At 52.5% G+C, this 26,966-nt stretch overlaps 1 protein-coding gene across 5 annotated transcripts in view; it reads right to left on the reverse strand.

Moving 5' to 3' along the window:
* The window catches only part of TBC1D22A (TBC1 domain family member 22A), a 323,966-nt gene that overhangs the window by 198,645 nt on the left and 98,355 nt on the right, over positions 1 to 26,966 (reverse strand). For all 5 annotated transcript variants that reach the window (XM_044940746.1, XM_006074970.3, XM_006074969.3 and 2 more), the window contains exons 6-8: positions 25,818 to 25,946; positions 22,450 to 22,512; positions 9,607 to 9,721 (exon numbers count right to left, since the gene is read on the reverse strand). In XM_044940746.1, coding sequence (XP_044796681.1) covers positions 9,607 to 9,721; positions 22,450 to 22,512; positions 25,818 to 25,946 — 307 coding nt within the window. The remainder of the gene's footprint in view (positions 1 to 9,606; positions 9,722 to 22,449; positions 22,513 to 25,817; positions 25,947 to 26,966) is intronic.

Genomic DNA, 26,966 nt, shown 5'->3' on the forward strand with positions numbered 1-26,966 from the left:
GAACGCCAGGACCTTGGCAAGATGCTTAACCTCTGCACATCTCTCTCCTAAATTCAAAGCAGTAATGCCTCCGTCACGAAGGCTGCTGTTAGAAATGAGAAGAAACACACAGCGGAGTTTAATTAAATCATAAACGCAGCTCAGGGGAATTAGGGCAGGGGTCGGAGAGAGCCCCTTCTTTACCCCACAGTCCTAAGCCCCCCACGCCAGGCAGTGGCTGCAGCTCCAAGGCAGGGGGGCTGTCATCTAAGCACAGGGAGAAAAAGACGGACGAACCCGCGGACCCGGGGCACTGCAGCCCCAGGTCCTAGGAGACTAACGCGCCCAACAGCCCCTCGGCACAGAGAGCACGCGCTCCCCAAACGGCGGGGGCTGCAGCCTGCAGGTGCAGGGAAAGACCGCAGACCCACACAGCCTGAGCGGGGAGCAAGGTAGGGATGCGCCGGGTCAAGCTGACGGAAAGCAAGGTCCAGAAGGAGGCCCATAGGCCAGAGAGAGGACAGGCCTTCCTTCCGGGTGGCTGATGACTGGATGCAGGTTTCACCTCCTGGTTCATAAGAGACACCAGCGTCTTCCTCCACAGGAAAGGGGAGCAGAGACCTGATACCAATGCGTGTTCTGTGAGCACACGCGGACCGAGTTTCCACAAAACCACCTCAACTGATTCCACCTCCGCGGCATTCCAAACAGGCCAGCATGCGCCTCAGGGACCGGGAACGAACAGCCCTGGCAGTGTCTTCTAGAAGGGAGTGCTGGCTAAACACCTGCTTCAGCACAACAGTGTGTGTAGAGGAGAGGACTGCAGCCACCAGGCGACAAGGCAGCGTTGTTTCACTAACACACACACACACACACACACACACAAACACACACACTCGTCTTTGCCAAGCTCCCAATTAGGCCTCCTGAGTATGGCTCCCGCAGGCTGCAAACGCAGACGTCACACCGGAGAGCGTCTAATTGCTCCTGGCCCTTTGGCTGATCCCCCAAGTCCTTTACCATCGTGGAGCCCTGAACCCGTCGGAACAGCCTCACAGGCAGACACGGACGGATCCACAAAGGAGTGGCACACACACGGGGGCACAGAGACGCAGACGTGGCGACAGTGCTCGGGGCACCCCCCCAGCCAGGGCGAGAGGGCGTCTCTGACGGGGCTGCAGAGAGACGGCCAGACATCCCCCTGGCAAATGTCATCAAGACTAAAAAACACCCACAGTTGAGTCAGTAACGCCTCCTGCCTCTTCTAAGACTGCATGTCAAGAAAACAACCCAAGATGCAGTCTAGAACTTCGAGAAACACTGCGTGTACTGTCGAGGACAGTGGAAAAGTGAGAACCATGCAAACCTGCATCCAGGGAAAACTGCCCCGATGCGGTGCCAGCTCACAGCGGACAGCGGGCCGGGCGTCTGGGTCCCCTCAAAATCCACATGCTGGAATCCTCACCCCAGGAGGATTTGGTCAGGAGGCAGGGCCTTGAGGAGGTCGTGTGGGCGGACCCTCGTGAATGGGACTAGCGTCCTCACACGGGAGACCCCACAGAGCCCCCTCGCCCCCCTACCCTGAAAGGACGCAGGCTACGGACCAGGCAGAGGCCCCCAGAACAAGACCATGCCACCCCAACCGCAGACGCCCAGCCTGCCAGCCACCAGAACTCTGAGAGACAAACCCCGCTCCTCTAAGCGCCCCGCCTATGGACCGTAGTGTACCAGCCACGGGGATGAAGACAGGCCTCTGCCGTCTCCACGGCAGCCATCCTGAGGGACTTCCTGGGCTTCCTGGTGGCTCAGGCGGTGAAGAACCTGCCTGCAGTGCAGCAGACTGGGGTTCGATCCCTGGGTCAGGAAGATCCCGTGAAGAAGGAAATGGCCACCCACTCCAATATCCTTAACCTGGAAAATCCCACGGACAGAGGAGCCTGGTGGGCTGCAGTCCATGAGGTCGCAAAGAGTCGGACACGACTGAGCGACTGACACTTTCACTTTGCTGAGGTACAGCTCACACACCACGCCATTCGGCCAGGGAAAGCGGTTTTCAGCACATGCACTGAGTGTGCAGACAGTCACTGGAGCCTGATTTCAGGACACGGGGTCCCTCCTAAAAGACACCCCACACCTGCAGGTCAACCCCCACGCGCCCCCAGCTCTGTTCCCAAGCCACAGGCAGGGGTCTGTTCTCACCCACCTTCTGTCCCCGCCAACCTGCCGACCCCGGACACTTCCCATGAGTGGAATCGCACGCTATGTGGCCTCACGTTTCCAAGGGCCCTCCGCTTCACAGCGTGTCTCGGCCCACCCTCCCCTTCACTGCGGAGCAATACTCCACTGCGCGGGCAGACCACCCTTCATTTCCACCTGCACCAGCGGCCGGGCTTTGGGCCTTGCGGGCTGCAACGAGCAACACTCGCGGGAACACTCGCAGCAGGCTTCGGCCAGGTCGCACAGTAACGCTAGGCTTAACCCTCTGCTGAAGTGCCAGGCTGTTGGCCAAAGTTGCTGGACCAGCTGGACAGGCCCCCAGCAAGACACGAGGTTTCAGATTCCTCCACATCCTTGCTGACGTTTGCTCCTATTCCTCTGATTTCCGACATCCTAGGGGGTGTGACTTTGCTGGTTTGCATTCCTTAAGGATTAATGATGTCCAGTACCTTTTCATGCTCATTGGCCACTACTTTGCAGAAATGTCTACTCAAATACTTTGCTCCTTTGTTAAAATCAGATTGTCTTACTGATTTAAAACAGTTCTTTATAATTTCTCCCATTCTGCAGAGGTCTCTTCCCTTGAGAGTATCATCTACAGCATGAAGTCTTCATTTCCACGTAGTCCAATTCACCTATTTTTCTTTTTTTTTTTTTTGGTCATTTTTGCTCTCGGTGTCACATCTAAGAAACCACGGCGTAATCCAAGGCCATGAAGACTTACTGCTGGGCTTTATTGTTGAGACTTTAATAGTTAACAGTTTAATAGCCACCTTTTCCACTCTCCACTTTCACTTTCATCAAGAGGCTTTTTAGTTCCTCTTCACTTTCTGCCATAAGGGTGGTGTCATCTGCATGTCTGAGGTTATTGATATTTCTCCCGGCAATCTTGATTCCAGCTTGTGTTTCTTCCAGTCCAGCGTTTCTCATGATGTACTCTGCATATAAGTTAAATAAACAGGGTGACAATATACAGCCTTGACAAACTCCTTTTCCTATTTGGAACCAGTCTGTTGTTCCATGTCCAGTTCTCACTGTTGCTTCCTGACCTGCATACAGATTTCTCAAGAGGCAGGTCAGGTGGTCTGGTATTCCCATCTCTTTCAGAATTTTCCACAGTTGATTGTGATCCACACAGTCAAAGGCTTTGGCATAGTCAATAAAGCAGAAATAGATGTTTTTCTGGAACTCTCTTGCTTTTTCCATGATCCAGCGGACGTTGGCAATTTGATCTCTGGTTCTTCTGCCTTTTCTAAAACCAGCTTGAACATCAGGAATTTCACGGTTCACATATTGCTGAAGCCTGGCTTGGAGAATTTTGAGCATGACTTTACTAGCGTGTGAGATGAGTGCAATTGTGCGGTAGTTTGAGCATTCTTTGGCATTGCCTTTCTTTGGGATTGGAATGAAAACGGACCTTTTCCAGTCCTGTGGCCACTGCTGAGTTTTCCAAATTTGCTGGCATATTGAGTGCAGCACTTTACATCCATATAAATATTGATAAATAAATTATAATAAACATTATATTATACTGAGACACAGAAACTTATTTTAAGGAATAGCTTTACACAATTATGAGGACTGGCAAGTCTGAAATTTGTAGACCAGGTCAGCAAGCTAGAAACTCAGGCAGCATTTCTATGTTGTAAGAAGAATTTCTTCCTCTTTTTCTTCTTCAGGAAATTTCCATCTTTGCTCTTAAGGCCTTCAATTCATTACATGAGGCCCACCCCCACATGATGCAGGGTAATCTGCTTTATTGAAAGACTACTAATGTATATGTTAACCACATCAAAATATACCTTCACAGCAGTATCCAGACTGGTGTTTGACCAAGTAAGTGGGCGCCACAGCCCAGCCAAATTTATGCAACATTAACCATCACAGTCAGCTGTGGAAATCCGTGCCTTTCTAGGAGCGTCTCCATTTCATCTACATCCTAATTTAGAGAGTTGTTCACAGCATGTCCTTACTGCCATTTATTTTTGAGACCACTCATAACTTTAGTGATCTGAGCCTTCTCCCGTTTTTTCCAGGTCAATCTAGCCAAAGGTTGACCAATGTTTTGTTGCCCTCTTTGAAGAACCAGCTTTGGTTTTGTTGAGTTTTCTCTACGGCTTTTCTATTCCCTACTTCATTTATTTCTGTTCTAGCCTTTATTTACCACCTTCTGTTTGTTTTGCCTTTAATTTGCTCTTCTTCTCCTAGTTTCTGAAATTGAAAACTCAAGTTAATGACTTGAGATGCTCTCTTTTAATGTAAATATCTCTTGGAGCACTACTTTAGCTACATCCTGTAAGTCTCCGTATGCTGTGACTTCTTCTTTGACTCATTGCTTCTTTATAATTGTATCCTAAAATTTTCACATATCTGTTACATTTTCTTCCGTAACTAATATCTAACAGTGTCTGTATGATCAGAGAACAATTTATATGATTTCTACCCTTTCAAATGCACTGATGCTTGCTTTATGGCCTGGCATATGGTCTACACTGGAGAACGCTACGCGTGCGCTTGGGAAGAATGGGATCCTGCCACGATGGGGGCTCTGAAGGCCTCTCTGAGGTCCAGTGGCTTCCAGGTGCTTAGTTTTCTGTCTGCTCCTTTGTTGATCTTCTGTCTACGGTTCCTACACACCACTGGGAGGAGTATGTCACCATGTTCTAAAAAGACATTTTTAAAAAAGCTTAATGACTCTGGGAAATGCTTAGAAATTAAAACGAAAAGCAGTACTAAAATGTGCATGCATAATATAATCGCTGCAATGTAAAAAGTACATGGGCAAAAAGACCAGAAGGAAATTAGTAAAATGTCCTAATGACAGCTTCTGAGACAAGGAGCTGTACTGTTAATGAGTTTTCTGATTTTTTAATTTTTAGTATAAGTCCATTACTTTGATCATCGCCAAGATGTTTTTAAACAGAAAATCTGACTACATACAAGTTATGGGCTATGAAAGCACAGTGCACTTGACTGTCACCTCAGGGGGCTGCAAAACCAGCAGCCCCTCCCTCTGGTTCTGAGCCACTGGCATTTCCAGGGCCCTCTGCTCTCCACTCCCTCACACGGAACAGAACCGCCACAGCAAACGTCCTGAACTCAGATGCTCTTGTTTCTACCTTTAAAATGTTTCTGAGATAAGCTGTGAACCGCAAAAGTGTGTTAGGTGAGGAACACTATAGGAAGCCAGTGAAAGAGGCATTTAGCAGCAGCCTTGGTTCATATAGACACGGGAAAACGAGGTGCAATTAGGAAAGACATAAATGCAAACAAAGAAAGTGTAGACAACTGCTTCTAAGACCGTAATTTATCAATAAGAAACGGCGACGGCTCACCCTCACCGTCACTCAGAGCCAGTTCACACCGACAGTGGACGAGGCGGAAGAAAGATGTCCGCACAGGCGTTCAGCTGACAGCAAACCCCAGCCGCTCAGCGCTTCTCCTCTGTGCCCAGCCAGGTCTGGGGATTTACTCCTCTTGCTGACCCCACACTAAATCCACTCCCAGTGCACTCCGGTATCCAGGAAATGCACGCTAAAGGCGTCTTCTCTGGGCAAAAGTAACCTGCTCGAAAACAACCTGTACTTTTGAGACGCTGACTTATAAACAGTAACACAAAAATAAAGAATCGATGCTTCCAAACTGTGGTGCTGGAGAAGGCTCTTGAGAGTCCCTTGGACGGCAAGGAGATAGGACCAGTCAATCTGAGAGGAAATCAACCCTGAATATTCACTGGAAGGACTGAGGCTGAAGCTCCAATACTTTGGCCGCCTGATGCAAAGAGCCAATTCATTGGAAAAGACCCTGATGCTGGGAAAGACTGAAGGCAGGAGGAGAAGTGGGCAGCAGTGGATGAGACAGTTAGACAAGCATCACTGACTCAAAGGACATGGATCTGAGCAAACTCCAGGGAAGGAGAGGGAAGCCTGGTGTGCTACAGTCCATGGGGTCACAAAGGGTCAGACATGACCTAGTGACTGAGCAACAACAACAATGAAAAAGTATCCATAATGCTCATAAGTGAACACACTGTTCATTTCAGTCACTTTTCATATTAGCTTTCAAGACTGATTTATTTTACCAGAAAATGCCATATCAAACCAATCAGAGCTTACACATGCTGGTAACGAGAATCAGCTGTAAAACGCTCCTCCCACGTGCCGACCCACTCCCAGGCACCCTGAGGACTTGGTCCACAGCGAGTCCACACGAGCTGGTCAGGGCAGCTTCTACATTTAAGTAGCACGCAGGACAAAGGCGTGGGGTTAGGGGAATGCTGCTTCGTGTTTTGCTCTGCTGAAACCACTTAGTTCAACTAAAATATACCTCTCTACTTAAATTGTGGGATTCAAGGTGACGGAATAATGGTTCTTAATCTTAAATAAGATTTAACACTGCTAAAATGAATATGACAGCCCCTGTTTAAAAAATACTTAAAAACTGCACCATGCCTAGGGGGAGAAGAACTTAAAAACTCCAACAACACTAGAAGGGTTTCATGAATTATGCTACATTATCTCAACAGAATATTCTGTGCAGGAGGTGGAAATGATCTTTACCAAGATCTCTTAATAATACAGGAACAAGCTAACATTACAGGGACAAGCTCATGTTCTAAGGTTAAACGGGAAAAGGCGCGAAACAGAATTTTATATGTAACATGTTCTGAAGTACGTAAATACAACACACAGCGAAAAGACTCAGAGGAGCTCCCCGCAAACAGCTGTTCCCCACCCGGCACTGCCGTGGGCCTGCGCCCCGTCCCCAGGCTGGCCTGGTGGGAACGCAGAGGCACAGACACCTCCGAGGGGTGACAGGAGAGCAGCGTCTGGGCCCCACAGAGGACAGAGCAAAACGCGGCTGGGTAAGGCCACAGAGGCCTCCTTCCCCCCAGCCAAACCCAGACTTCGGGACCCCTGGGCTCAGTGGAGCCTGGAGAGGAAAGCACAGGACCCAGCCCTGCTGCCCAGCCCACAGTCCCGAGAAGCGGCTGGCCCCCCTGCACTGAGCCCGCCTCCACTGTCTTCTCTCAGCACATGACACCCTCCTGAAGCGACAAGTCACTCGGGCTTCCCCCTGCTGGCTTCAGCGGCCTTCTCCAGCCTCTGGGTCTGGACCACCTGCACACCCACCCCCGCCACCGAGGTCCCCAGAGCTCTCCTGACTCCCGTCCTCAGACACCCCTCGGGGGTGACAGCCACCTCCAGGGCCCAACCGCGACCAGGGGCTCCATCCCAAAGTTTAGTTCAGTCGCTCAGTTGTGTCCGACTCTTTGCAACCCCATGGACTGCAGCACGCCAGGCCTCCCTGTCCATCACCAACTCCCAGAGTTTACTCAAACTCATGTCCATTGAGTCAGTGATGCCATCCAACCATCTCATTCTCTGTCCTCCCCTTCTCCTCCAGCCTTCAGTCTCTCCCAGCATCAGGGTCCTTTCTAGTAAGTCAGTTCTTCCCATCAGATGGCCAAAGTACTGAGTTTCAGCTTCAGCATCAGTCCTTCCAATGGATATTCAGGACTGATCTCCTTTAGGACAGACTGGTTGGATCTCCCTGCAGTCCAAGGGACTCTCAAGAGTCTTCAACACCACAGTTCTAAAAGCATCCATTCTTCTGCGCTCAGCTTTCTTCACAGTCCAACTCTCACATCCATACATGACTACTGGAAAAACCATAGCTTTGATTAGACGGAGCTTTGCTGGCAAAGTAATGTCTCTGCTTTTTAACATGCTGTCTAGGCTGGTCACAGCTTTTCTTCCAAGGAGCTGAGGATTTGTTCCACACGTGCTTGCAGAGGTGGTGGCGGGTGCTGCTGCACGTGTGTGTGTCCGAGTGCCAAACCCCCGTGAGGACCCAGTGTCCTTCGACAGCAGGACAGCAGGGTGAGGAGCCGGAAGAGACCTGGACTGCCGGCAGCCCCAGGGGGCCTGTGTGTGTGCGTATGTGTGTGCGCACGTGTGTGTGCACACGACTGTGTGTGCTCACGGCATGGAGAGTCTCTGAGTTTAACTGAAGTCAACACTTGAACACTCTCCAGCTTTTCTCTTTTCTGGACAATTAACATCGCGGTCGTGTCCCTTCATCGCAGCCTGCTGATGATTCAGACAAACGCACCAAGGATCGCTTGGGTCTTACAACCTACGCTGGTGCTAGACTCGTTAGGACAAACTTATTTACCACATTAATTAAATGGTCTATTTAACATGGAATATCAATTCTCTAATCACATCTGAGTTGAACTTCTTCTTTCAATTAACAGCTCTGAAGTCTACTGACAGAGCTCCTACTGTTCTAGGATCATTAAGAACACTTTCATTATCTGTCAAACGAGGAAGCGAGAAGCAGAGAGGCAGGCAGGCTCAGAGCGGCCTCTCCCCCCTGAACAGATGATGGGGGAGCAGCCCGGGATCACTGGTTGCTTAGCAACGGAGAGGTTCCCACGAGACTCCAAGCAATGGGAGAGGGGTAGCCACAAAATGGACCACAAAATGGATGAGAAGCGGGCACCATCAGGGGACCATCTGGTCTCAAGTCAACCTCACTCTTCAGATTACAGCAACGCGAGAATCTGAAGTGGACCTAAAACTGAGATGGCTAAAACACACCCTAAAAAAAAAAAACAATGACAAACACCAAGGCAGGAAGGTTCACGTGAAGACAAAGTAATACCAGTTTTAAACAAAACGCTACCGCTCAAGAGTAAACCCGTCCTGTGGTGTTTCATTTCTGTCCACAGATGAATTAAAAAGTAGATCTCACACACATAGCATCAGAACTGTTTTTAAACTTGAAACATAAACCAGGCAAAGTTATACGACAGTTGGCTATTTGCTGCAACATAAACAGAAGAAAAAATATGCAGTACTCAGAGACAGTATAACCCAACCTAAAGCCCATTAAACCAATTATTTTGCATGTAATTAATATTCCCATAAAATTAAATGCTACTAGTATATCAAAGCAAAACAGTGATAAATGCTGCAGAAATGCAATTAAAGAGGATTCGCTTTTTAGCTTATAAGCAAAACATTCAACTAATAGTCTATCACCTTAACCTTATCCATTTAAATCCAAATCATTCAAGCCAGTGCTCTATGGCCATTAACACAAAACCACACTCCTCAAATATATTACATTTCTCCTCATTTATTATTTAAAAGAAGATATTAATAATAATAAACACATCTTAATGTCTTTAGTAGTTGAGCATGTGGATTTAAGGACTTTTTCAAAGCGGGCAACAGTGATAAAACTATTATTCTCCAATATTATTAATGGCCGTCATTAATAACATTAAAATTAACCGCAATTTCCAGCACGGGTGTAATTATGCAGAGCAACATGGTCAGGCCACTGAAGTCCACGTTTAATGTCTGTGAGAAGAAAGCACCATGCATGCTGTGATCTTACCTATGTACTCGCAGATGAAGACTACAAAGAAGGGAGTGACGAGGTCATTTATCCCCTGAACATATCCGCTGGCAGGATGACGTATGGCCCATATGAACAGTATCCTTTCAAAAATCTGAAAGAAAAGTGAACAGCTGGTGGAGCAGAAAGCAAACACATCAGAAACTTTTTAAGTGTGTGCATCCTTAGGACACACGTTACCGATACTTTTCAGTCTCTAATATAAAATACAACTTTTTTAAATTCCAGTTATCTTGATTTTTTTTAATAGACTCACAAGCAGCATGGAAGAACGTCCCCGAGCCCTGGGCTCAGTCCCACCACACAAGCTGGCTTCTACAAGAGACACTCACTCTCCAGCCTCCCAGCCCCGCAGGTAACCACTGCGTGTGGCCGCCCTGGACTCGGCCAGCAGGCACAGCGGCACCTGGCCTGGCAGTTCAGGAAGCGAGGGGGCAGACAGAGGAATGGACGGGTGGGCAGGTGGGCAGGGGGAGGTCGGCAGCTGGCTGACCACGTGAATGGGCATGAATGGGCAGAGGGACAGGTGGGAGGGAGGGGATGGCGGGCGCTCTAAGCTTCCCTCACCAGATGCTTTTTCACAACTGACATGTAACAGCATATTCGCTCCAGCTGTACAGCATAACGACTGAATATCTGTAAATCCTATATTCCGAGATGACCAGCACAGTAAGTCTGGTTAACACCCACCACCACACACAGCTGTAGGACTTCTTTTCTTGTGACGAGGACTTCCAAGACTGATTTTCTTAACGACGTTCAGAGATGTGGTAAATATCGTCCACTGTGGTCGCCGGGCCGCACACGACAGCCCCGCCGTTTGTTTATTCTATTTTGACGCCTTTCACCCATTTCACGTCCCAGCCTCCTCTGGCAAACACCGATTTATCCTTTGTGTCTCTGAACGTGGTCGATTTTTTAATAGATTTTTTTTCAGGTTATTTCCTATTACAGTTTATTACAAAATGCTGCGCACAGTCGACTGCTGAACAGTAAATCCTTGTTGCTCACCTATTTGACATGCAGGAGTCTGCACCTCTTAACCGCACACTCCTCACGCATCACTCCCTTAACTCTCCCCTTTGGTCCCCATAGGTCTGTGTCCCACATCCGTGTTTCTTTTTTATGTATAGATTCATCTGCGTCACTTCTTAGACTCCACACACAATTACACAACAGATGCCTCCTTAAACCGCTGGACACTCCTGGCCCTTGGATGCAGGCATCCCCGTCAGCCCGGCTCCCGCCGCCGTCCGAGGACCCGCCACCCTGGCGCCGTCTCAGCTCCTCTCTCCTCGCCACTCACACCCAGTCCATCCTGCCTCCCCTCCTCACGCCCCCCACCGTCCTCCACCTGCATTCAGGAGGCGTCTCGCCAGGGCCCCACCGCGTCGTCACCCACGCACACGCATGCGCACGCGGCTTCACGGCCTCCCTGGCTCCAGGCCCCCCGCCCCCACACCGCGCCCTGGCTGCCCTGGGGCTGACCCTCTGCCGCCAGCTCCCAAATCCCAGCTGCACTGGGCCCACCAGGCTGCCACCTCCTCCGTGCTGGTCCCCGGCCCTGGCGTCCAGCTCAAGCCGCACCCCTGGGTGGCTGGGCCGCCATCTGCCCCCTCCCCACCCGCTGGGGAGGGCCGACGGCTTCCTGCTCGTGAAGCCCCGGCCGGCAGTGTCCCTGGGCCTTCCCGTCCCGGGTCCCTCTGGACCAACGACACCTGGAGGCGCGTCCTGGTCGCTGGACCACCGTCCGAATCCTGCTTCTCCATCAAGCGGTGATGCTCCAGACCTGCAAGGCCCACTAGCCAGGACCTCAAGGCCCCCCCCTCCGAGTCCATGATGGGAGACGGACTGGGAGCGGGGATCGGCTCCAGGGGCATCTGGTGGACAGAGACCAGCGAGGAGGCGACGGGCTGTGATGCTGATGACGAGCCGCTCGGACGGCAGGAGAGAGGAGCCTTCCAGAGCGAACAGAGGCAGACGCAGCCATGTGTGGCTGAGAATCAGGGCCCACAGTCTTGGCAAGATGGCCTAGCCCCCCGCATGGGGGACCTTCTGTCTCGCCCTGTACAGGTCTCCCTCCTTCCTGGCCACCGGTCGAGCAGGGGCGTGGTGAGAACCTGCCGAGGAGCCAAGCAAAGCCCGCGGGTCTGCCCCTCAGCACCAGCGTGCCTCGTGGAGGGGACGGGGGTGCACGTCCTCCTCGGAGCCCTGACTCCAGGCCCGCCTGCCCTGACTCCACACAGGCCCGGCAGCTGCCCGAAGCGCTCGCCAGCTTCCACGCCATAAACAACATCCCCAGCGGCTCTGGTGCTCGCGTGCCCTTGACCTGACACCTATCCAGGCAGCACCCCTACCTCCCCAGGTAATCAGAGCCAGGAGGCCGCACCCACAGCCTCTCATCGTCTTGCATATTATTACCCTATAACAACAGCTATTAATTTAGAGAATAAGAAAGACTCCCATGATTTACACATCTCAGAGCGGAAGAGGGAGACAGAAAGGAAAGGTGAACCACTTGCTTAAACGTCCTTCAGCCTCTCTCTTGGCAGTAACTGTCCTGCACGCTGGAGACACCAGGGGTCCACAGCGGGATCCACCCCAACCAAGCCACCCGCGGTCCCAGGCCCCCACCTGCCCTTGTGGGCGCATGCCCTGGTCCTCGCACTCCCTCCAGCCCCACTGTGGGACCACCCACTGCCCAGAACACGAAGCAGCATCTGGCTGAGGGCGGACAGAAGCCGATGGACAGATCAGCCTCGTCTAGACTCCCAGGGAAGCTGCACTGAGTGTGATGAAGCAGGGAAGGTGTCCACACAGACAGCATGCCTGCTGACGGCGGGGAGCGGGAATCCGGAAGGACAGAGGGGAGCCCTGAGTCCTGACCTGCCTGCAGCTGAGGGGGGCTGAGGGAGAGTGCCGGCTGGGGTGGGGCCTGCAGGATCCACAGAGCAGCGAGAGCCCAGCCCCCCACTCCGAGGGGCACCTCACAGTCAGCTTGGCATCCCAGGTCCAGCGGACAGTGGCTCATGGGGGCAGCTCTGGGGCCACGGGGCCCCAGGGCGAGGGCCAGCCAGCCTGGGGTGTGGGGCCGGCTTCCCACAAGCTGCCTAAAGGCCAGAAAGGAGAGGTGTCCCGGGGCGGGAACCAAGTGGCCTCAGCAGCTCGGTGTCCCCTGCACAGTCCAGCGTCCCCACAGACGGCCCTGCCCCTGGCCACCCTCCCTGAGTCCCCCTGTGACGGGGACAAAGTCAGCACCCCACAGGCTGATTCTCCACTGGCATCAGGGCCCCAGGCTCACACACGCACCAACGGAGCCCAGCAAGGTCATCGCGTGCCCAGCAGGCAGCCACGGGCGTTTCTGCAGGGGCCACAGTCCCCACGGCTCCGTGTGTCAAAACCCAGGCATTTCACTAAGAGCTGTCACGGGAAGGGTGAGGACAGGGCACTCGACTTGCACGAGGCTGTCAGTAGACGTGGGGCAGTTTAGGAAAGAACAGACGCGGAGGGGCTGACGCAGGACACGAGCTCGCGTCTAAGCCGGTGCGCTGCGGGTGTGAGCAGCGGTGTTGGCTGCCAGTGAAGGAAGCGTGCCCTCCGTGTGCGGACGTGTTTAGTGAGAACACGGAACGATACAAGATGGCCCTAGCGATGAATATTCACTGGGTAATATTTGCTATTAAAGTTCTGTTGACATTCCCTGAGATCTACCTTTGTTAGAGAGGAGAATTCATTAAATGCAGTTCAGACTTCAAACTCTTCCCCAAGTACCTTCTCTACAGACCAACTGACCCTCGTCAACAATAATGAAAACACATGCTACTCTTACCATCAGCACCACTTGCACTGAGAACATGAGAAGGCACCGGGCATTCCCAGCCTCCGGAACCTGAGCACCAGGCCAGGTCTTCCCTGAAAGCCCAGTGTTCCTCCACAGAGGGCCCCAGGGAGCAGCTCGAGAGGTCCCCGTGGGGAAGCTCCTTCTGTCCTGACTCTGCAAACATATCACCACCTTCACGTGCCTCCAAGGCAGGACCAGGGTGCCGGCAACGCCATGCACTTGGAGAGCTGAGATGTTTTGCATTCTAAAAAATTTAATATATTGAAATTGAAAACGTTGCTGTGCTCATGATTACTTGGGGGAAAAAAAATCTGATTTCGAAAATGCAAAAGCATCATAATTCAACCATATGCATCGGCAACATGACTTCCCAGCATATCAAGCCCCGTGGAGATAATTTCTGTGAGAATAACAACAAAATATACGACTGTGTTGAGAAGACCTGTGGGATTTATATCTTCTGAAATCCAGGTGTGGGCTCAGAAAGAGGAGATATTTATAACACAGGTGCTCACACCACGATTGAGGGGATGCTCCCCCCAAACGAATTACAACATCTGATGAACGAGACAAAAATAAGAGTCCATAACAAATCTAAAACGTAGATTAATCGGCAGCCATCCACCACATAATATATACACTGAATGCAGGTTTACAATCCAGTTAATAATACCGCGCTCTGAAGCTGCTGCCACACCACGCTGGGTGGTGAATTACTCCACCCTCAGCTCCTTGAGATGTGGGGATTTACGTCCCACATTTTGTGCTCAAGTCACTTGACTTGATGGGCTGGCAAAGCACACACGTTTCATCAGGCTCAGAACTGAAGTACAGAAAAGAAACAACACCTTCAGACGACACATCACGCTGTCACCGTCATCAGACCGCATGCTTGGCACAGCAGACGGAGCCGCGTGTCAGAGCGCAGCCGAGGAGTCAGACGCGGCCAGAGAGCGTCTGTCCGTTTAGAGCGCGGCCAGCCTTCCCCCTCGGGCGGTTCAGCACGTGAGATGTTGACACTCTTAATCCTGTGAGGCAGTGAAATATCCGTCCTGGCCAATTTGGGTTTACTTCAGGAATGCACACTCTCCGTCCTACTCTGAAGTCGCCTGATAAAATCCACTGTATCAACAGAATAAAGGAGCAAAGACCTATTCTCACCTCAGACGACAAGTGGGAAAGGAGGTGGTAAAACCTCAGCAGCCACTGAGGACTTTAAAACCCCGAGTAAAGCAAGGCTCCAGCCTTAACTTGAGCCATCTACAAAACCGGGAGCAAACACCCCAAGTCAATGGCGCAGGCTTCTTCCAAACTGGAATGACACCAGGGTATGCCTGCCTTCAACACTAATATTCAATACTGTAATGGAAATCTTGGCCAGTGGAGGAAAAAAAAAAACAAGCCAAGCATGGATACATAGAACAGAAAGAAAAATTGAAGCTATCATTATTCATAAGCCATATGATTAACTTCTTTAAAAACTCAAATACACCTACACACAAAACATTAGAATTGATAAAAGATTACTGTTTGCCAGATATAAAATTAACTTACAAAGGTCAACTGCATTTCTATATACTGTCATTAAGAAATTAGACAATGCTACTAAAATGCAAAAAGATGCCACTTACTAAAAATATATCTATAAAGAGATTTAGTAAGTCGTGTGACATATTTGAGAGAGAAAGCACCAGAACGAACACCAGCCAGGCGCTTCTTCACCCTGGGCTGGGTCAATAAACCACACGAGACACAGGCAATACTACGCAGCAGTGAAGATGAGCCACACAGTGGGTGCAGGGGCTGGGGCTGAGCACCGGAGCCTGGAATACAGAGAGTGCCGACAAGGGGCACGCTGAGCACAACCCCACCAAGAATAAAGAGTGAAAACAGGTGAAACACACACACAAACCCACACCACAAACCTAGAGAAGAGCAAGAGAATGGTTTACCAAAAACCAAGGGAAGAGTTCCTTGTTGGGGGACACAGACACGTCTGGGGAGGGACAGAGAAGGGACCTCGACAATGCCAGCCTGGCTGTCTCATCAGCTTCACAGTGGACACTTCAGCTCAGTCGCGTCCGACTCTTGGTGACCCCATGGACCACAGCACGCCTCGCTGTCCACCAACTCCCGAAGCGTGCTCAAACTCATGTCCATTGCATCGCTGATGCCATCCAAACATCTCATCCTCTGTCGTCCCCTTTTCCTCCTGCCTTCAATCTTTCCCAGCATCAGGGTCTTTTCAAATGAGTCAGTTCTTCCCATCAGGTGGCCAAAGTATTGGAGTTTCAACTTCAGCATCAGTCCTTCCAATGAACACCCAGGACTGATCTCCTTAAGGATGGACTGGTTGGATCTCCTTGCAGTCCAAGGGACTCTCAAGAGTCTTCTCCAACACCACAGTTCAAAGACATCAATTCTTTATCGCTCAGCTTTCATGACAGTGAAAATGTGGAAGTAATTTTTAATTTTTTCTTTACATTGGACAGGTATGTTATGGAAACCTTTCTGCTCTGATTTATTTTACCATAAAGCCAAAAAGGGAAAAAAGGGAAAGATCTATGGATTAGATCCTTGAAATATATACCAGAAGAGTTTAATGAACTGATTATATAATGAATACATATCTCTCAGGCTCTCACAAAGAGGTTTCTCAGGTGGCTCAGTGGTAAAGAATCCACCTGGCAATGCAGGAGACAATGAGTTCAATTCCTAGATCAGGAAGATCCCCTGGAGAAAGAAATGGCAACCCACTCCAGTATTCTTGCCTGGGAAATCCCATGGATGGGGGAGCCTGGTGGGCTACAGCCCGTGGGTTCACAAAGAGTTGGGGTCACAACTGAGCAACTAAACAACAGGCTCTTACAAATGCAATCCCCCCCACCTCCAAAAGGTAAAACAAAGATGAATTATGAGACGGCATGGAGAGAGCAATAACTACGAAGACGCAGGCTCAGGAGCACTGAACGTCCACAGCTCCCCAGCCTGAGACCCAACCAGCACCGCATCTCCCACGGAAGGACCCTCCAGAACGCCCATCCCAGGAGGAGCGCGTGTTTAATGCATGCAGCCCACCAGCACCTGTCAGCTGTTTACCACGTGCCAACCCCACTGGAGGGGCCGGGGGGACACAGGAGAAGAAAGACCCAGGCCCTGGCCGTGACAGCCTGCAGTGTGAGAACAGACAGCCAGGGCCTTGGCCGTGGCCAGAATCCCAGCAAGATGCTCAGACACGCTGGTCTGAGACCCCAGTGTCCATCAGGCACCAGCAGTACAAAGACAAAAGTGGAGGCTGCCCCCCTCGAGAGCTGCGTCCAAGGGGACAGAGACGCGAGCAGACCATGGGAATCATGTGGGTGCCGTAGGGTCAGCCAGGGCAGGAGGGGGTGCTGGCAAGCTCGAGGAAGTGGGGGAATGGTGAGCAGAGCAGGCCGGGAGGAGACCCCTGGGCACAGAGGAAGCACCCCTGTGCAAATGCCCCAACCCTCTTCAGTCTAGGCCAGACCCTCGGGACACAGCCAATGCCTGCTCCTCCGGAAGCGGGCTTCTCCCTGGCCGCCTCAGCCCCGGACGCCAGCCGGGCCCATGCCCCTCCACACAGACACTCCAGTCAGGAAGCCTGTCTGCAGAGAGCTCACAGTCAGCGGACGAGTCTGGGGTGAACACATCTGTGCTCCACGGATACGTGCCTCCCAGCAAACGACCATGCTTCGGGGCCACGGAGAACTCATCACCCCAACCAGAAGGACCATCTGTGGATAATGGGGTCCTAAAGGCCTGCATGTTCTTTGTCCTCTGTGTCTGATTAAATGTAACGAGACATCACTTCTCCGTGGCTAACTGGAAAAAGCATCCTATTTCCCTAATTCGTGAAACTGCTCTAAGAAGTAGAAAGCCAGAGGGCAGATAATATAATAATTACGGAGGAGAAGGGACTCGCAAGTTGATGACCTTATCTCGTGAGAAGGCCCAGCTCTGAGATCTGAAGGAAGCTCCTTCCCTGAGCTCCCTGCACCAGCCCATGAGCCAGAGGGCCTCGGGTAAGAGTTTGCATTTTCCAAGTAAGAGGCTGAGGTTACTTCCACAAATAGAAGATAAAAAGAGCAAGGGCCAAAAAGTTATGAACTTGACTTTCAAATAACAACGTTGGATAAAAAGATTAATTACTCAGTTCAGTTCAGTTCAGTCGCTCAGTCGTGTCTGACTCTTTGCGACCCCATGGACTGCAGCACGCCAGGCCTCCCTCTCCATCACCAACTCCCAGAGTTTACTCAAACTCATGTCCATCAAGTCAGTGATGCCATCCAACCATCTCATCCTCTGTTGTCCCCTCTCCTCCCGCCTTCAATCTTTCCCAGCATCAGGGTCTTTTCAAATGAGTCAGTTCTTCGCATCAGGTGACCAAAGTATTGGAGCTTCAGCTTTAGTGATTAACGACTCACTTCAACAAAATCTCCCAAGTCCCATGAGGCTCCAGGCACTTGGGCGCCGGCCCTGCTCCCGGAGAGGTGATGTGCAGGTAGAGTGAGACCTCGTCCACGAGGAGACAATCAGACAATAAGCACCAAGACGATCAAAGTGTGAACCAAAGTGGGGCGGGGTGTCTCCGACAAGGCTCCATCTCTGGAAGGCCCAGAGGAAGCAAACGCCTGAGGTCACGGGTGAGGAAGGAAGGACCCCAGACAGCATCACGCGATGAGTGCTCGTGCCCAGCTGCCCTGCACCGAGCAGACAGAGGAAACCCACAGACAGAAGGCCTGATCAGACGGGTCAAGGTGGAAGGGCAGGGCACAGGCAGGGAGGCAGCCGAGCCCCGGGTCCCAGGTCCCTGGGGACGTCACCCGGTAGGTCTCCCCAGGAGGTCCTACCCCCGCAAAGACCCTGCCTCCATCCACAGCCTCCGCCTCTGTCTGTGCTTTCTGCCAGCAGGGACTTCAAGGGTCCACCCTAGGAGTCTGACTCAGAAGGCCGAGAGGAGGCCAGGGAACAGGCAGGCTAAAGGTTTCAAAAGCAATTAAACAGTGAGCAAAAAAACGGAACAGACATTTCACCAAAGAAGATCTGAGCATGACAAATCAGTAGATGAAAAGATGCTCAACATCCGGAGTCAACAGGGAAATGCAAATTGTAACCCCGTAAGATGCCACTACACAGCTGTTTTTTAAAATAGTGAAAATTAAACAGATTGGCAATCCCACGTATGACAAGGACGTGGAGGAACTGGGCCTCTCACATATGGTGAACCGGCACGGCCACCTGGGGAAAGGGTTTGGCAGCATCTCATAAAGCGTACAAACATACGCGTACCATGCCACCCCGCGCCTCACGCCTGGACGTCTTCCTAGATTTACACATGACGGCTTAGGGCGAATGTATGTCGTAACGGGCCCAGCCAGCACCAGCACGGATCAGCTGCAGTGCGTCCAATGCCGCAAACCAGAACCTGACTCTCCCTGCTTCTCCCTGAGACCAGCGCTTCTAGACTTTTCCTAAAGCCCCTTGCTTCCATCACTTGGTTCCCCCACAGGCAGTTCCCCCCCAGCCGGGCCCTGGACAGGTGTGCAGCTCCAGGAGGAACATGTGGGAGCTGAGGGAGGGGCCGAGTGGCCCAATGCCAGGGCCCAGGGGCTTCCACGGGGATCGAGGTCCCAGCTTGTCACACCTGACACCAGCCGACACCGGCGGGCGGGGACTGGATCCCGCCTCTGAAACTGGGAGCCCACAAGCTCAGCTCTACGCAGAGTGTCTCAAGTGGCAGGAAAAACATAACGGTAAAGATAAACTAAAGGTTGCATGGCAGACTCCATTTTCCATTTTAAAAAATACCTTAAAACAAGGTTATAATATGTGATCTCTCATTTTCCAGATGCAATAAGCACAGTTATTGAAAAGGACAATCAAAGAGAAGTACCTCAAAATGACTACTTCGTGGGAAACTAATTTTCTTCTTTTGTGTTTTGTAATCTAAAAACACTTTGGCTTTAATAATCGTGTTTTTTTTTTTTTTAACAAACTTACTGCACAGCAAGAGATATCAAAATTTAGAACTGCATTTACTAGAGCAATCAAGACGAAAAACAAATATTTAAAACAATAAGAAAATTCAGTTTTAAAGAGATGCCATTCATAATAGCAACAAACAATATGAGGAAGAGTAAATCGAATAAAACATACACGGGACCTTTTTATGGAGCAACTTCTAAAGCTTCATTGAAAGGCATTAAAGAATGGTCTAAGAAAATGGGGAATTAGCATGCTTGTGAAGACGAAGACTAAATTTCATAGACATGTCAGTTCTCCCGAATTGATCTGTAGATTCTGTGCAATTCTGATCACAAATCAAACAGACCTTAGGAATAAACAAGAGCGGAATCTAAAAAACGCAACACAGTAGTGAACGGGACAGAAAGAAGCAGACTCACAGACACAGAGGACTACCGGGGCCACCAGCGGGGAGAGCGGGGGCGGGCGGGCTCACAGGCACAGATGGGAGGTGTAAGCAAGCTGTCAGCATCTACTGACCAGCACAGCAAATGCAGGTGATGCTTTATAACAACTGTAAGTGGAGTGTAAGCTAAAAACTGTGAGCCCCTGTAGCGTACACCCGCAATACACATCCTCTACGTCGACTGTACTTCACTTTGAAAAGAGAAAGACAACCCTGGCCATCTGATTCTGGGACTTCCATGGGCTCCCCACTCACAGGGAGGAGGAAAGCCTTAAGATGACCTGATCGGTTTTGAAAGTGGAGGGGGGGGTCAGGTATACTCCCCACCAGATACTGAGACTTCTGGTGAAGCTGAATGAACCAGGCACGCGTGATCTGCAGGAAAGGTAAGCTGAGCACTGGGGCAGAACAGAGGCCACGCGCATCTGTGCGTGTCACTCGCTTCAGTCGTGACAGACTCTGTGACGCTATGGACCCGCCAGGCTCCTCTGTCCCTGGGATTCTCTGGGCAAGAATACTGCAGTGGGCTGCCATGCCCACCTCCAGGGGATCTTCCCGACCCAGAGATGGAATATGCATCTCCAGAGTCTCCTACATTGCAGGTGGATTCTTTACCACTGAGCCACCAGGGAAGCCAACACAGAGATCAGATCTCCGCAAATGTGAAAAAGACGTGAACAGAATGGAGCCTGCAAACGTGGGCAGAAAAGCCAGACCAGTCACCATGGGAGGAAGTGACAGTGGACTCCCACCTCAGAGCACACACGGCCACTGGACACCGGTGAACTAAGACAGGTGTGAACCGTAACACTTCAGAACCTTGAAGGGAAAATGAGGGAGGAAGCACGGCCTCGGGGTGTCTCCTCAGGAAGCTGCCCTAACTGAAGAGACGGGAGCCATGGCAGCGGAAGACTTCAGACCACGAGAGCCACCAAGAAGAAAGTGTCAGATACAAGCCACAGAGTGGGAGGAGGGATCTGCCCCCACCAATGGCAAAGAGTCAGAATCCCCAGTATATAAAGATCAACAAGCAACAAACAATTAGACCAACCACCCACAAGAAGTCAGGCAAAGACAGAAACAGGCATTCCCCAGAAGGGGACACAGAAGCACACAAATGCAGGAAGACGCGCTCACTCCACGGGTGATCCGAGACACGGAAGTGAGCACTGACACCAGACAGACAGACCGTGAGAGCCTGGCAGCACCCAGAGCCAGCAGGGGTGTGAGCACCAGATGGCTGGTCCTCTGCCAGAGAGAGCCGAAGCGGGCAACCCTCAGGAGACCATCCCAACATCATCCTGCAAGTTCAACAGGCTGACACCCAACCTTGCAACACCTTGCTGTTGTTAAGTTGCTAAGTCGTGTCCGACTCCTTGTGACCCCATGAACTGCAGCCCGCCAGGCTCCCCTGTCCTTTATCATGCCCCGGAGTTCGTTCAAACTCATATCCGTTGAGTCATCACCTTCAGATCAGATGAGATCAGATCAGTCGCTCAGTCCTGTCCGACTCTTTGCGACCCCATGAATTGCAGCACGCCAGGCCTCCCTGTCTATCACCAACTCCCGGAATTCACTGAGACTTACATCCATTGAGTCAGTGATGCCATCCAGCCATCTCATCCTCTGTTGTCCCCTTCTCCTCTTGCCCCCAATCCCTCCCAGCATCAGAGTCTTTTCCAATGAGTCAACTCTTCGCATGAGGTGGCCAAAGTACTGGAGTTTCAGCTTTGGCATCATTCCTTCCAAAGAAATCCCAGGGCTGATCTCCTTCAGAATGGACTGGTTGGATCTCCTTGCAGTCCAAGGGACTCTTCAAGAGTCTTCTCCAACACCACAGTTCAAAAGCATCAATTCTTCAGCGCTCAGCCACTTTTTCATAAATGATACTGAGAAATCCCTGCCAGTGGGCACCTGCGGAACTGTAGGTGAAAGTTCCAGGCAACACTGGTCCAACAGCAAAACCTGGAAACCACCCAAATGTCCCCCAACAGGGAAAAGGCAAGAGAAAGTGTGGAATATCTGAGTAGCAACTGGACACACAGATTGGCTGAACCCGAGAAAATAACATAGGTGAAGAAAGTCAGGCTGCAGAGACCCGACCACTCAGACAGAGCAATGATCCGGCTCCAGACCACAGCTCCCTGGGTGTCACGTGACATGTATCAAAGGCGTGAGGAAAGGGAGGGAGACACAGGTCAGGAGAGCGGGCATCTCCTGGGGAGGGGCCGGGAGGCGGCTGAGAGTAGCAGGCAGCCTCCACATGACTGGCCATACTCGGGTGGGTCACACTCGGGTGGGGCTCTCAGTCCTACGCTGGGTGGGGGGCCCACACGTGTAAATCACAGATACACATGCGCTCCACCCGTGTTCCTCTGTACACACCGATGTTTGCACAATAAAAAAGGACAGTGAGCACTTGTGTCGGCAACGCTGCCCCAGGGGCCACCGTGGCCCCCGCCATGGGTAAAGCCGCTGGGACGGCGGGCGTGGGGCTCCCTCCGCAGGACGCCCGGATCCCAGCTCTTACCTCTGTCACTTTGGGCTGAAGTATCAACGCTTCGGGACTCATTCGAGGGATGTCTATGTGGATCTGGAGACAGAGGAGAAAGACACACAGATGTTGAAAGCTGATAGACATCGCAGCAGGCATGATGATTGAAACAGAGACACTGAGAAACGGCAGCGGGTTTGCCGGGGTCTTGCCTGCTCTCTCCGGGCCAGGCATTCTCCTGTGGTGGGGGCAGGCTCCATCCGCCGGGCCCCCCGCCCCGTCCCGGCACGACAGCCTTGCTCCACGCTTCCCACCCGGTAACGGCAGCTGGCCAACTAGAAACAGAGAGGGCCCTCAGCTATTTAGTAACAGGATCCATAGCAATTAGTAAGCATTGATTTCCAGCCTCTGACACGGGGAGCAATTTGAGTACATCAATAGCATACAAGTTTTTGGCCGTGACAGCTTCTTCTTGGAACCTGGGACACATTTTTCTGTGCTGTACACAGTCCTTGGGGGAGTCCAGGGCACTGTTCGGAGGCAGCATTTCAAAAGCCCTGGGAGGAACAGCAGGCCCCACCCAACCACCGTCTGACAGGAGGGTTGTCACAGATGCACCCACCACGCAGCGGCACCTCCGGCTCCAGTAAGCCTGCTCAGGCTTGAGCCAGCATCCGGCCAGCCCCCAGCACCCCGTGTGAACACCCCACTGCAGCCAACGCTACCACCATCCCCATTCACCCAGGCACACGGCCACACGGGCCAAGAGAAGGCGGCATGTCGTGATGCCGTGGGGAGGGGGCTGCAATGCAGGTCCACCCCCATCCTTGCCCATGACCACGAGGGTCCTGAGACCCACAGGGCCTGGGTCTCCTCACCGCCTCACCAGCACCATGGCCGTGGCCACCCCAGCGGGCTCTGCATCCTTGCCCATCAGAGCCCCACCCCACCACTCAGAGCTGCCGGAGGATGCACGGCCCCGGAGCTGCATGGCTCTGACTTGGGGGAGCTGCTCCCACTCACGGGGCCCGCCCTGAACTCTCCCCTCGGGTGAGAACCCGGGAATGCGCTGCCCATCGGTGGTCCCAAGGGAGGCAGTGAGACTGCTCAGGGAGAGAACTGGGCTGGGGTCAGGGGCCAGCAGACTAGTGAGTTCAGGGAGCATGGACTACGAGGCGGTGGGAGAGAGAGAGAGAGAAGGGAAGTTGGAGAGGAGACGGCATCAGAGGAAGACAAGAAACGACCTGACTCAGACCCGCTGAGCAACACAGGGAGGGATCTAAACGCCAAGACACGCAGGCATCCCCCGTTTGGGAAGGAGACCCTGAGGACAAGGACTACAGTCTGCTGGGGCCGGAGCCCTGCAGCTGGCCACGGGCAGGAGACCAAAACCCTCCAGACCTCAAACTGTGACCAGGGTGTCCTCCAGGGCCACCTCAGAGAACTGACCCCACGCCATCAGAGCCACGGGGGCACGCCAGGGGCCAGAGGAGCTGCCCGCCACGTGCTGGCTGGGGGGCAGGACAGTGCACCCCAGCCTCAGCTCGGAACACCCCACCCCCACACACAGGACTGGGCCGGCTGGGGCAGCCACGACGTCCACAGAACCCGCAGGGTGGGGAGGACATGCCGGGTGAGCTGGGACCGACCCTTTGTGCTTTGGACGTGACAGCTTCACCCACAGAAACCTAGAGAACAGAGGGCGAGAGGGGCGGGAAGCAGATGGGGTCCTGGCCGCCCGGGGCTATGCGGGGGCCAGGCCACACCCCTCGGGCAGATGGGCGGCCGAGGTCAGTTCATGGGTCAATCCCCGAGAGTGGGCAGCAGGGAGAGGAGACCAGGGTGCCCAAGCCCCAGCCCCAGGCCAGCTCCATCATGACCTAACAGAGCGCCTGAAACGGCCCTGCAGGACAGCCCAGGGTTCACCTCCAAGAGGCAGGTGCACTCAGCCCAGGGCAGGCAGGCCCAGCAGCTAAGCCTGTGCTCGGTCATACTGACAGAACACGGAAACATTCGGGGACTCACAGTAACAGGCGAGCTTTTTATTACTATCACAGTGACTACTGAGTAAAGACGCATGCGACCCGTCTTTAATTAACTTTCCCGTGAGAAACTCATAACAGAACGCAGCCCGGTAAATCCCACAGATGGATGCCCGTGTCGTCCTGCGGACGAAAAACACAGGCAGAACAGTAAAGAATGTGCCCACTCACGAGAACCCGCAAAGGGGAAGACAGGCAGGTGAGCGGCACTGCCCTGAGCCGATCCACACGCCCGCTGCCTCAGAACTCGGTTTCCCGGAGTGACAGGTGGCAGCCCTGGGGCCAGAGGACGAGTCCCAGTGGGGGCGGCAGGGGCCAGAGGCCGAGAAGAGCCCACCCCGGAGGGCGAGAAGGGGTCCCTGCCCCCCTCCCTACCCCCAGCATGAGTCACTCTTCCTCCAGGGCTGCCAGGGTTCCCCTGTGGGGAAGGTGCTGTCCAAGAACCTACCTAACTTAAAGGACCGTGATGGTCCAGCAGGTGGAAGGCCTGTCTCCGGACCTCTTGGAGGCACTGCGCCTGACAAGCAGACCTGGGTGTCCGTGTCTGAGCGGAAAATTCAGCGACGCTCCTGCACCCAGAGGCCGGGTGTGTCAGGGGTAACACTCCCGCTAACACGCCTCGGGAAAGTCAGACTCTCACCTCAGAACGCGGGGCAGGGCTGCCAAGTCCTAACCACCTTCCTGCTCAACGGCGGCACAGACCGTTCTGAGTTATCACATGGTACAAAGACAAGGAGAATTAGGGAGGCCTCCAGTGATTCCAACAGCAAATTCTGGATGCACGGTGAACCGTAAATCAATTTTAAGTATTTTTCCCATTATGTACACCGTCTGTCAACTGACTATTCAAGAGGCCATAATTATACCCATTCTGTATTAAACTAAATAGCCAAATGATAAGCTGGCTACACCTCCGCTATGGACTGAAGTGCATCCCTCCAGAGCCGAGCTGAGCAGCACGGCTCTCCTCAACGTAAACCACGCCCCCGATGGCAGCAGAGGACAGCGCCCGGGGCCCAGGGGACTCACTCCTCTGACCTGACCCAGAGGGATGTCTACTTCTGACCTCCAGGTCAGACAGCCCCTGAGTGACAAGACACCCTCCACCCAGGGCTCCGGGCTCTCTGTTGTGTGGCTCCAATGAAAGTACCTTCCCACCCCTGTAGGAGGAACTGGAGATGCCCAAGGTGCTCCTATTAGGGGAAATTCACCATTATCAGGTTTCACATTTATTTATTTGCTAGAAAATAAAGATCTGTGACCCAATCAGGGGCCTTCCAGGTAAAGCACTTCCACCAACAAGAGAGATGTCACCAAGTGAAAGAATTCTGAGTAACAAGAAGAAAGAAGACGTGCTCCCACCTGTCTATAGGTGTCCTGGTGAACCTCATCATTCCTGGAATCGTAATAGTGATCAATAAAAGCAAAATATTCTTTCTGTTTTCTTTGGAGAGTGGCTGGTCTTCGGTCTACATTGGCAGGAAGGTAACCCTGTGTGAGAAAAAAACACGAAAAGAATATACACTTAATAGTAACTCGTGGAATGAGTAAGTATGTATGGTTAATGGTAACTCATGGATGGCAGCACCAACTGAATGGACATGAATTTGTGCAAACTCGGGAAGAGAGTGGAAGACAGGGGAGCCTGGCGTGCTGCAGTCCATGGGGTCACAAAGAGTCGGACACGACTTAGCAACTGAGCAGCAACGATTCATGGAATCTCTATAAGTCTTTAATCAAAAGGCTCACATCTTTTCTTTAAAATTTCGTTCTGTTTTTTCTGACCACACTGCACAGCATTTGGGATCTTATTGATAGTTTCCCGATCAGGGATGAAACCTGTGCCCCCTGCATTGGAAGCACAGAGTCTTAGCGACTGGACCAGGGAATTCCCAAAAGGCTCACATCTCGAAATGAGCTTGGTGCTCTGAAATGTGGTACAGAGCGGAGGACAAACGAGTCTCAAGAAGAGGGACAGAAAAGAAAGGCAGCGAGCTGAGCCCTCGGGAGCCGCAGCCCCGCCCATCCCCCCCAGGGGTCCGGGCTCGGCCCTGCAGCCTCCCCGGGGGTGAAGGACCTTCACCCGCGGCCGCACAGAGGGGCGGGCGCCCGGCAGTGGGCTGGCGTCCACCAAGCTCCCACAGCAGGACCAAGAGCCGAAACCCCGTCTGGACATGCCTCGTACAGCACGGAGAGGTCAGGCGTCTGCAGGCCCTACAGTGGTACATGTGTGTGCTTACACACGTGTTCATGACACACACACAGGCACACACACACACGTGTGTGTGCCTGTGCCTGTGTGTGCACACATGTGCGTTTTCCCCTCTCTCCAGACTCCTGGATCTTGGCAGCTGCAGTCCCGGTCCAGACTCAGCGAGGGTCAGGCAGCGAAGGGCGGCCACGAAGAGCCCAGACAGCTGCCTCCCGCCCTCCACGCCCCAGTCAGCACTACTGCCCATCACGCCCACAGCAGAAGGCCCTGCTCCACGTCAGCGGCTCCGTGACAGGGGG

Source organism: Bubalus bubalis, chromosome 4 (genome assembly GCF_019923935.1).
Source record: "Bubalus bubalis isolate 160015118507 breed Murrah chromosome 4, NDDB_SH_1, whole genome shotgun sequence".
Taxonomy (NCBI): Eukaryota; Metazoa; Chordata; class Mammalia; order Artiodactyla; family Bovidae; genus Bubalus; species Bubalus bubalis.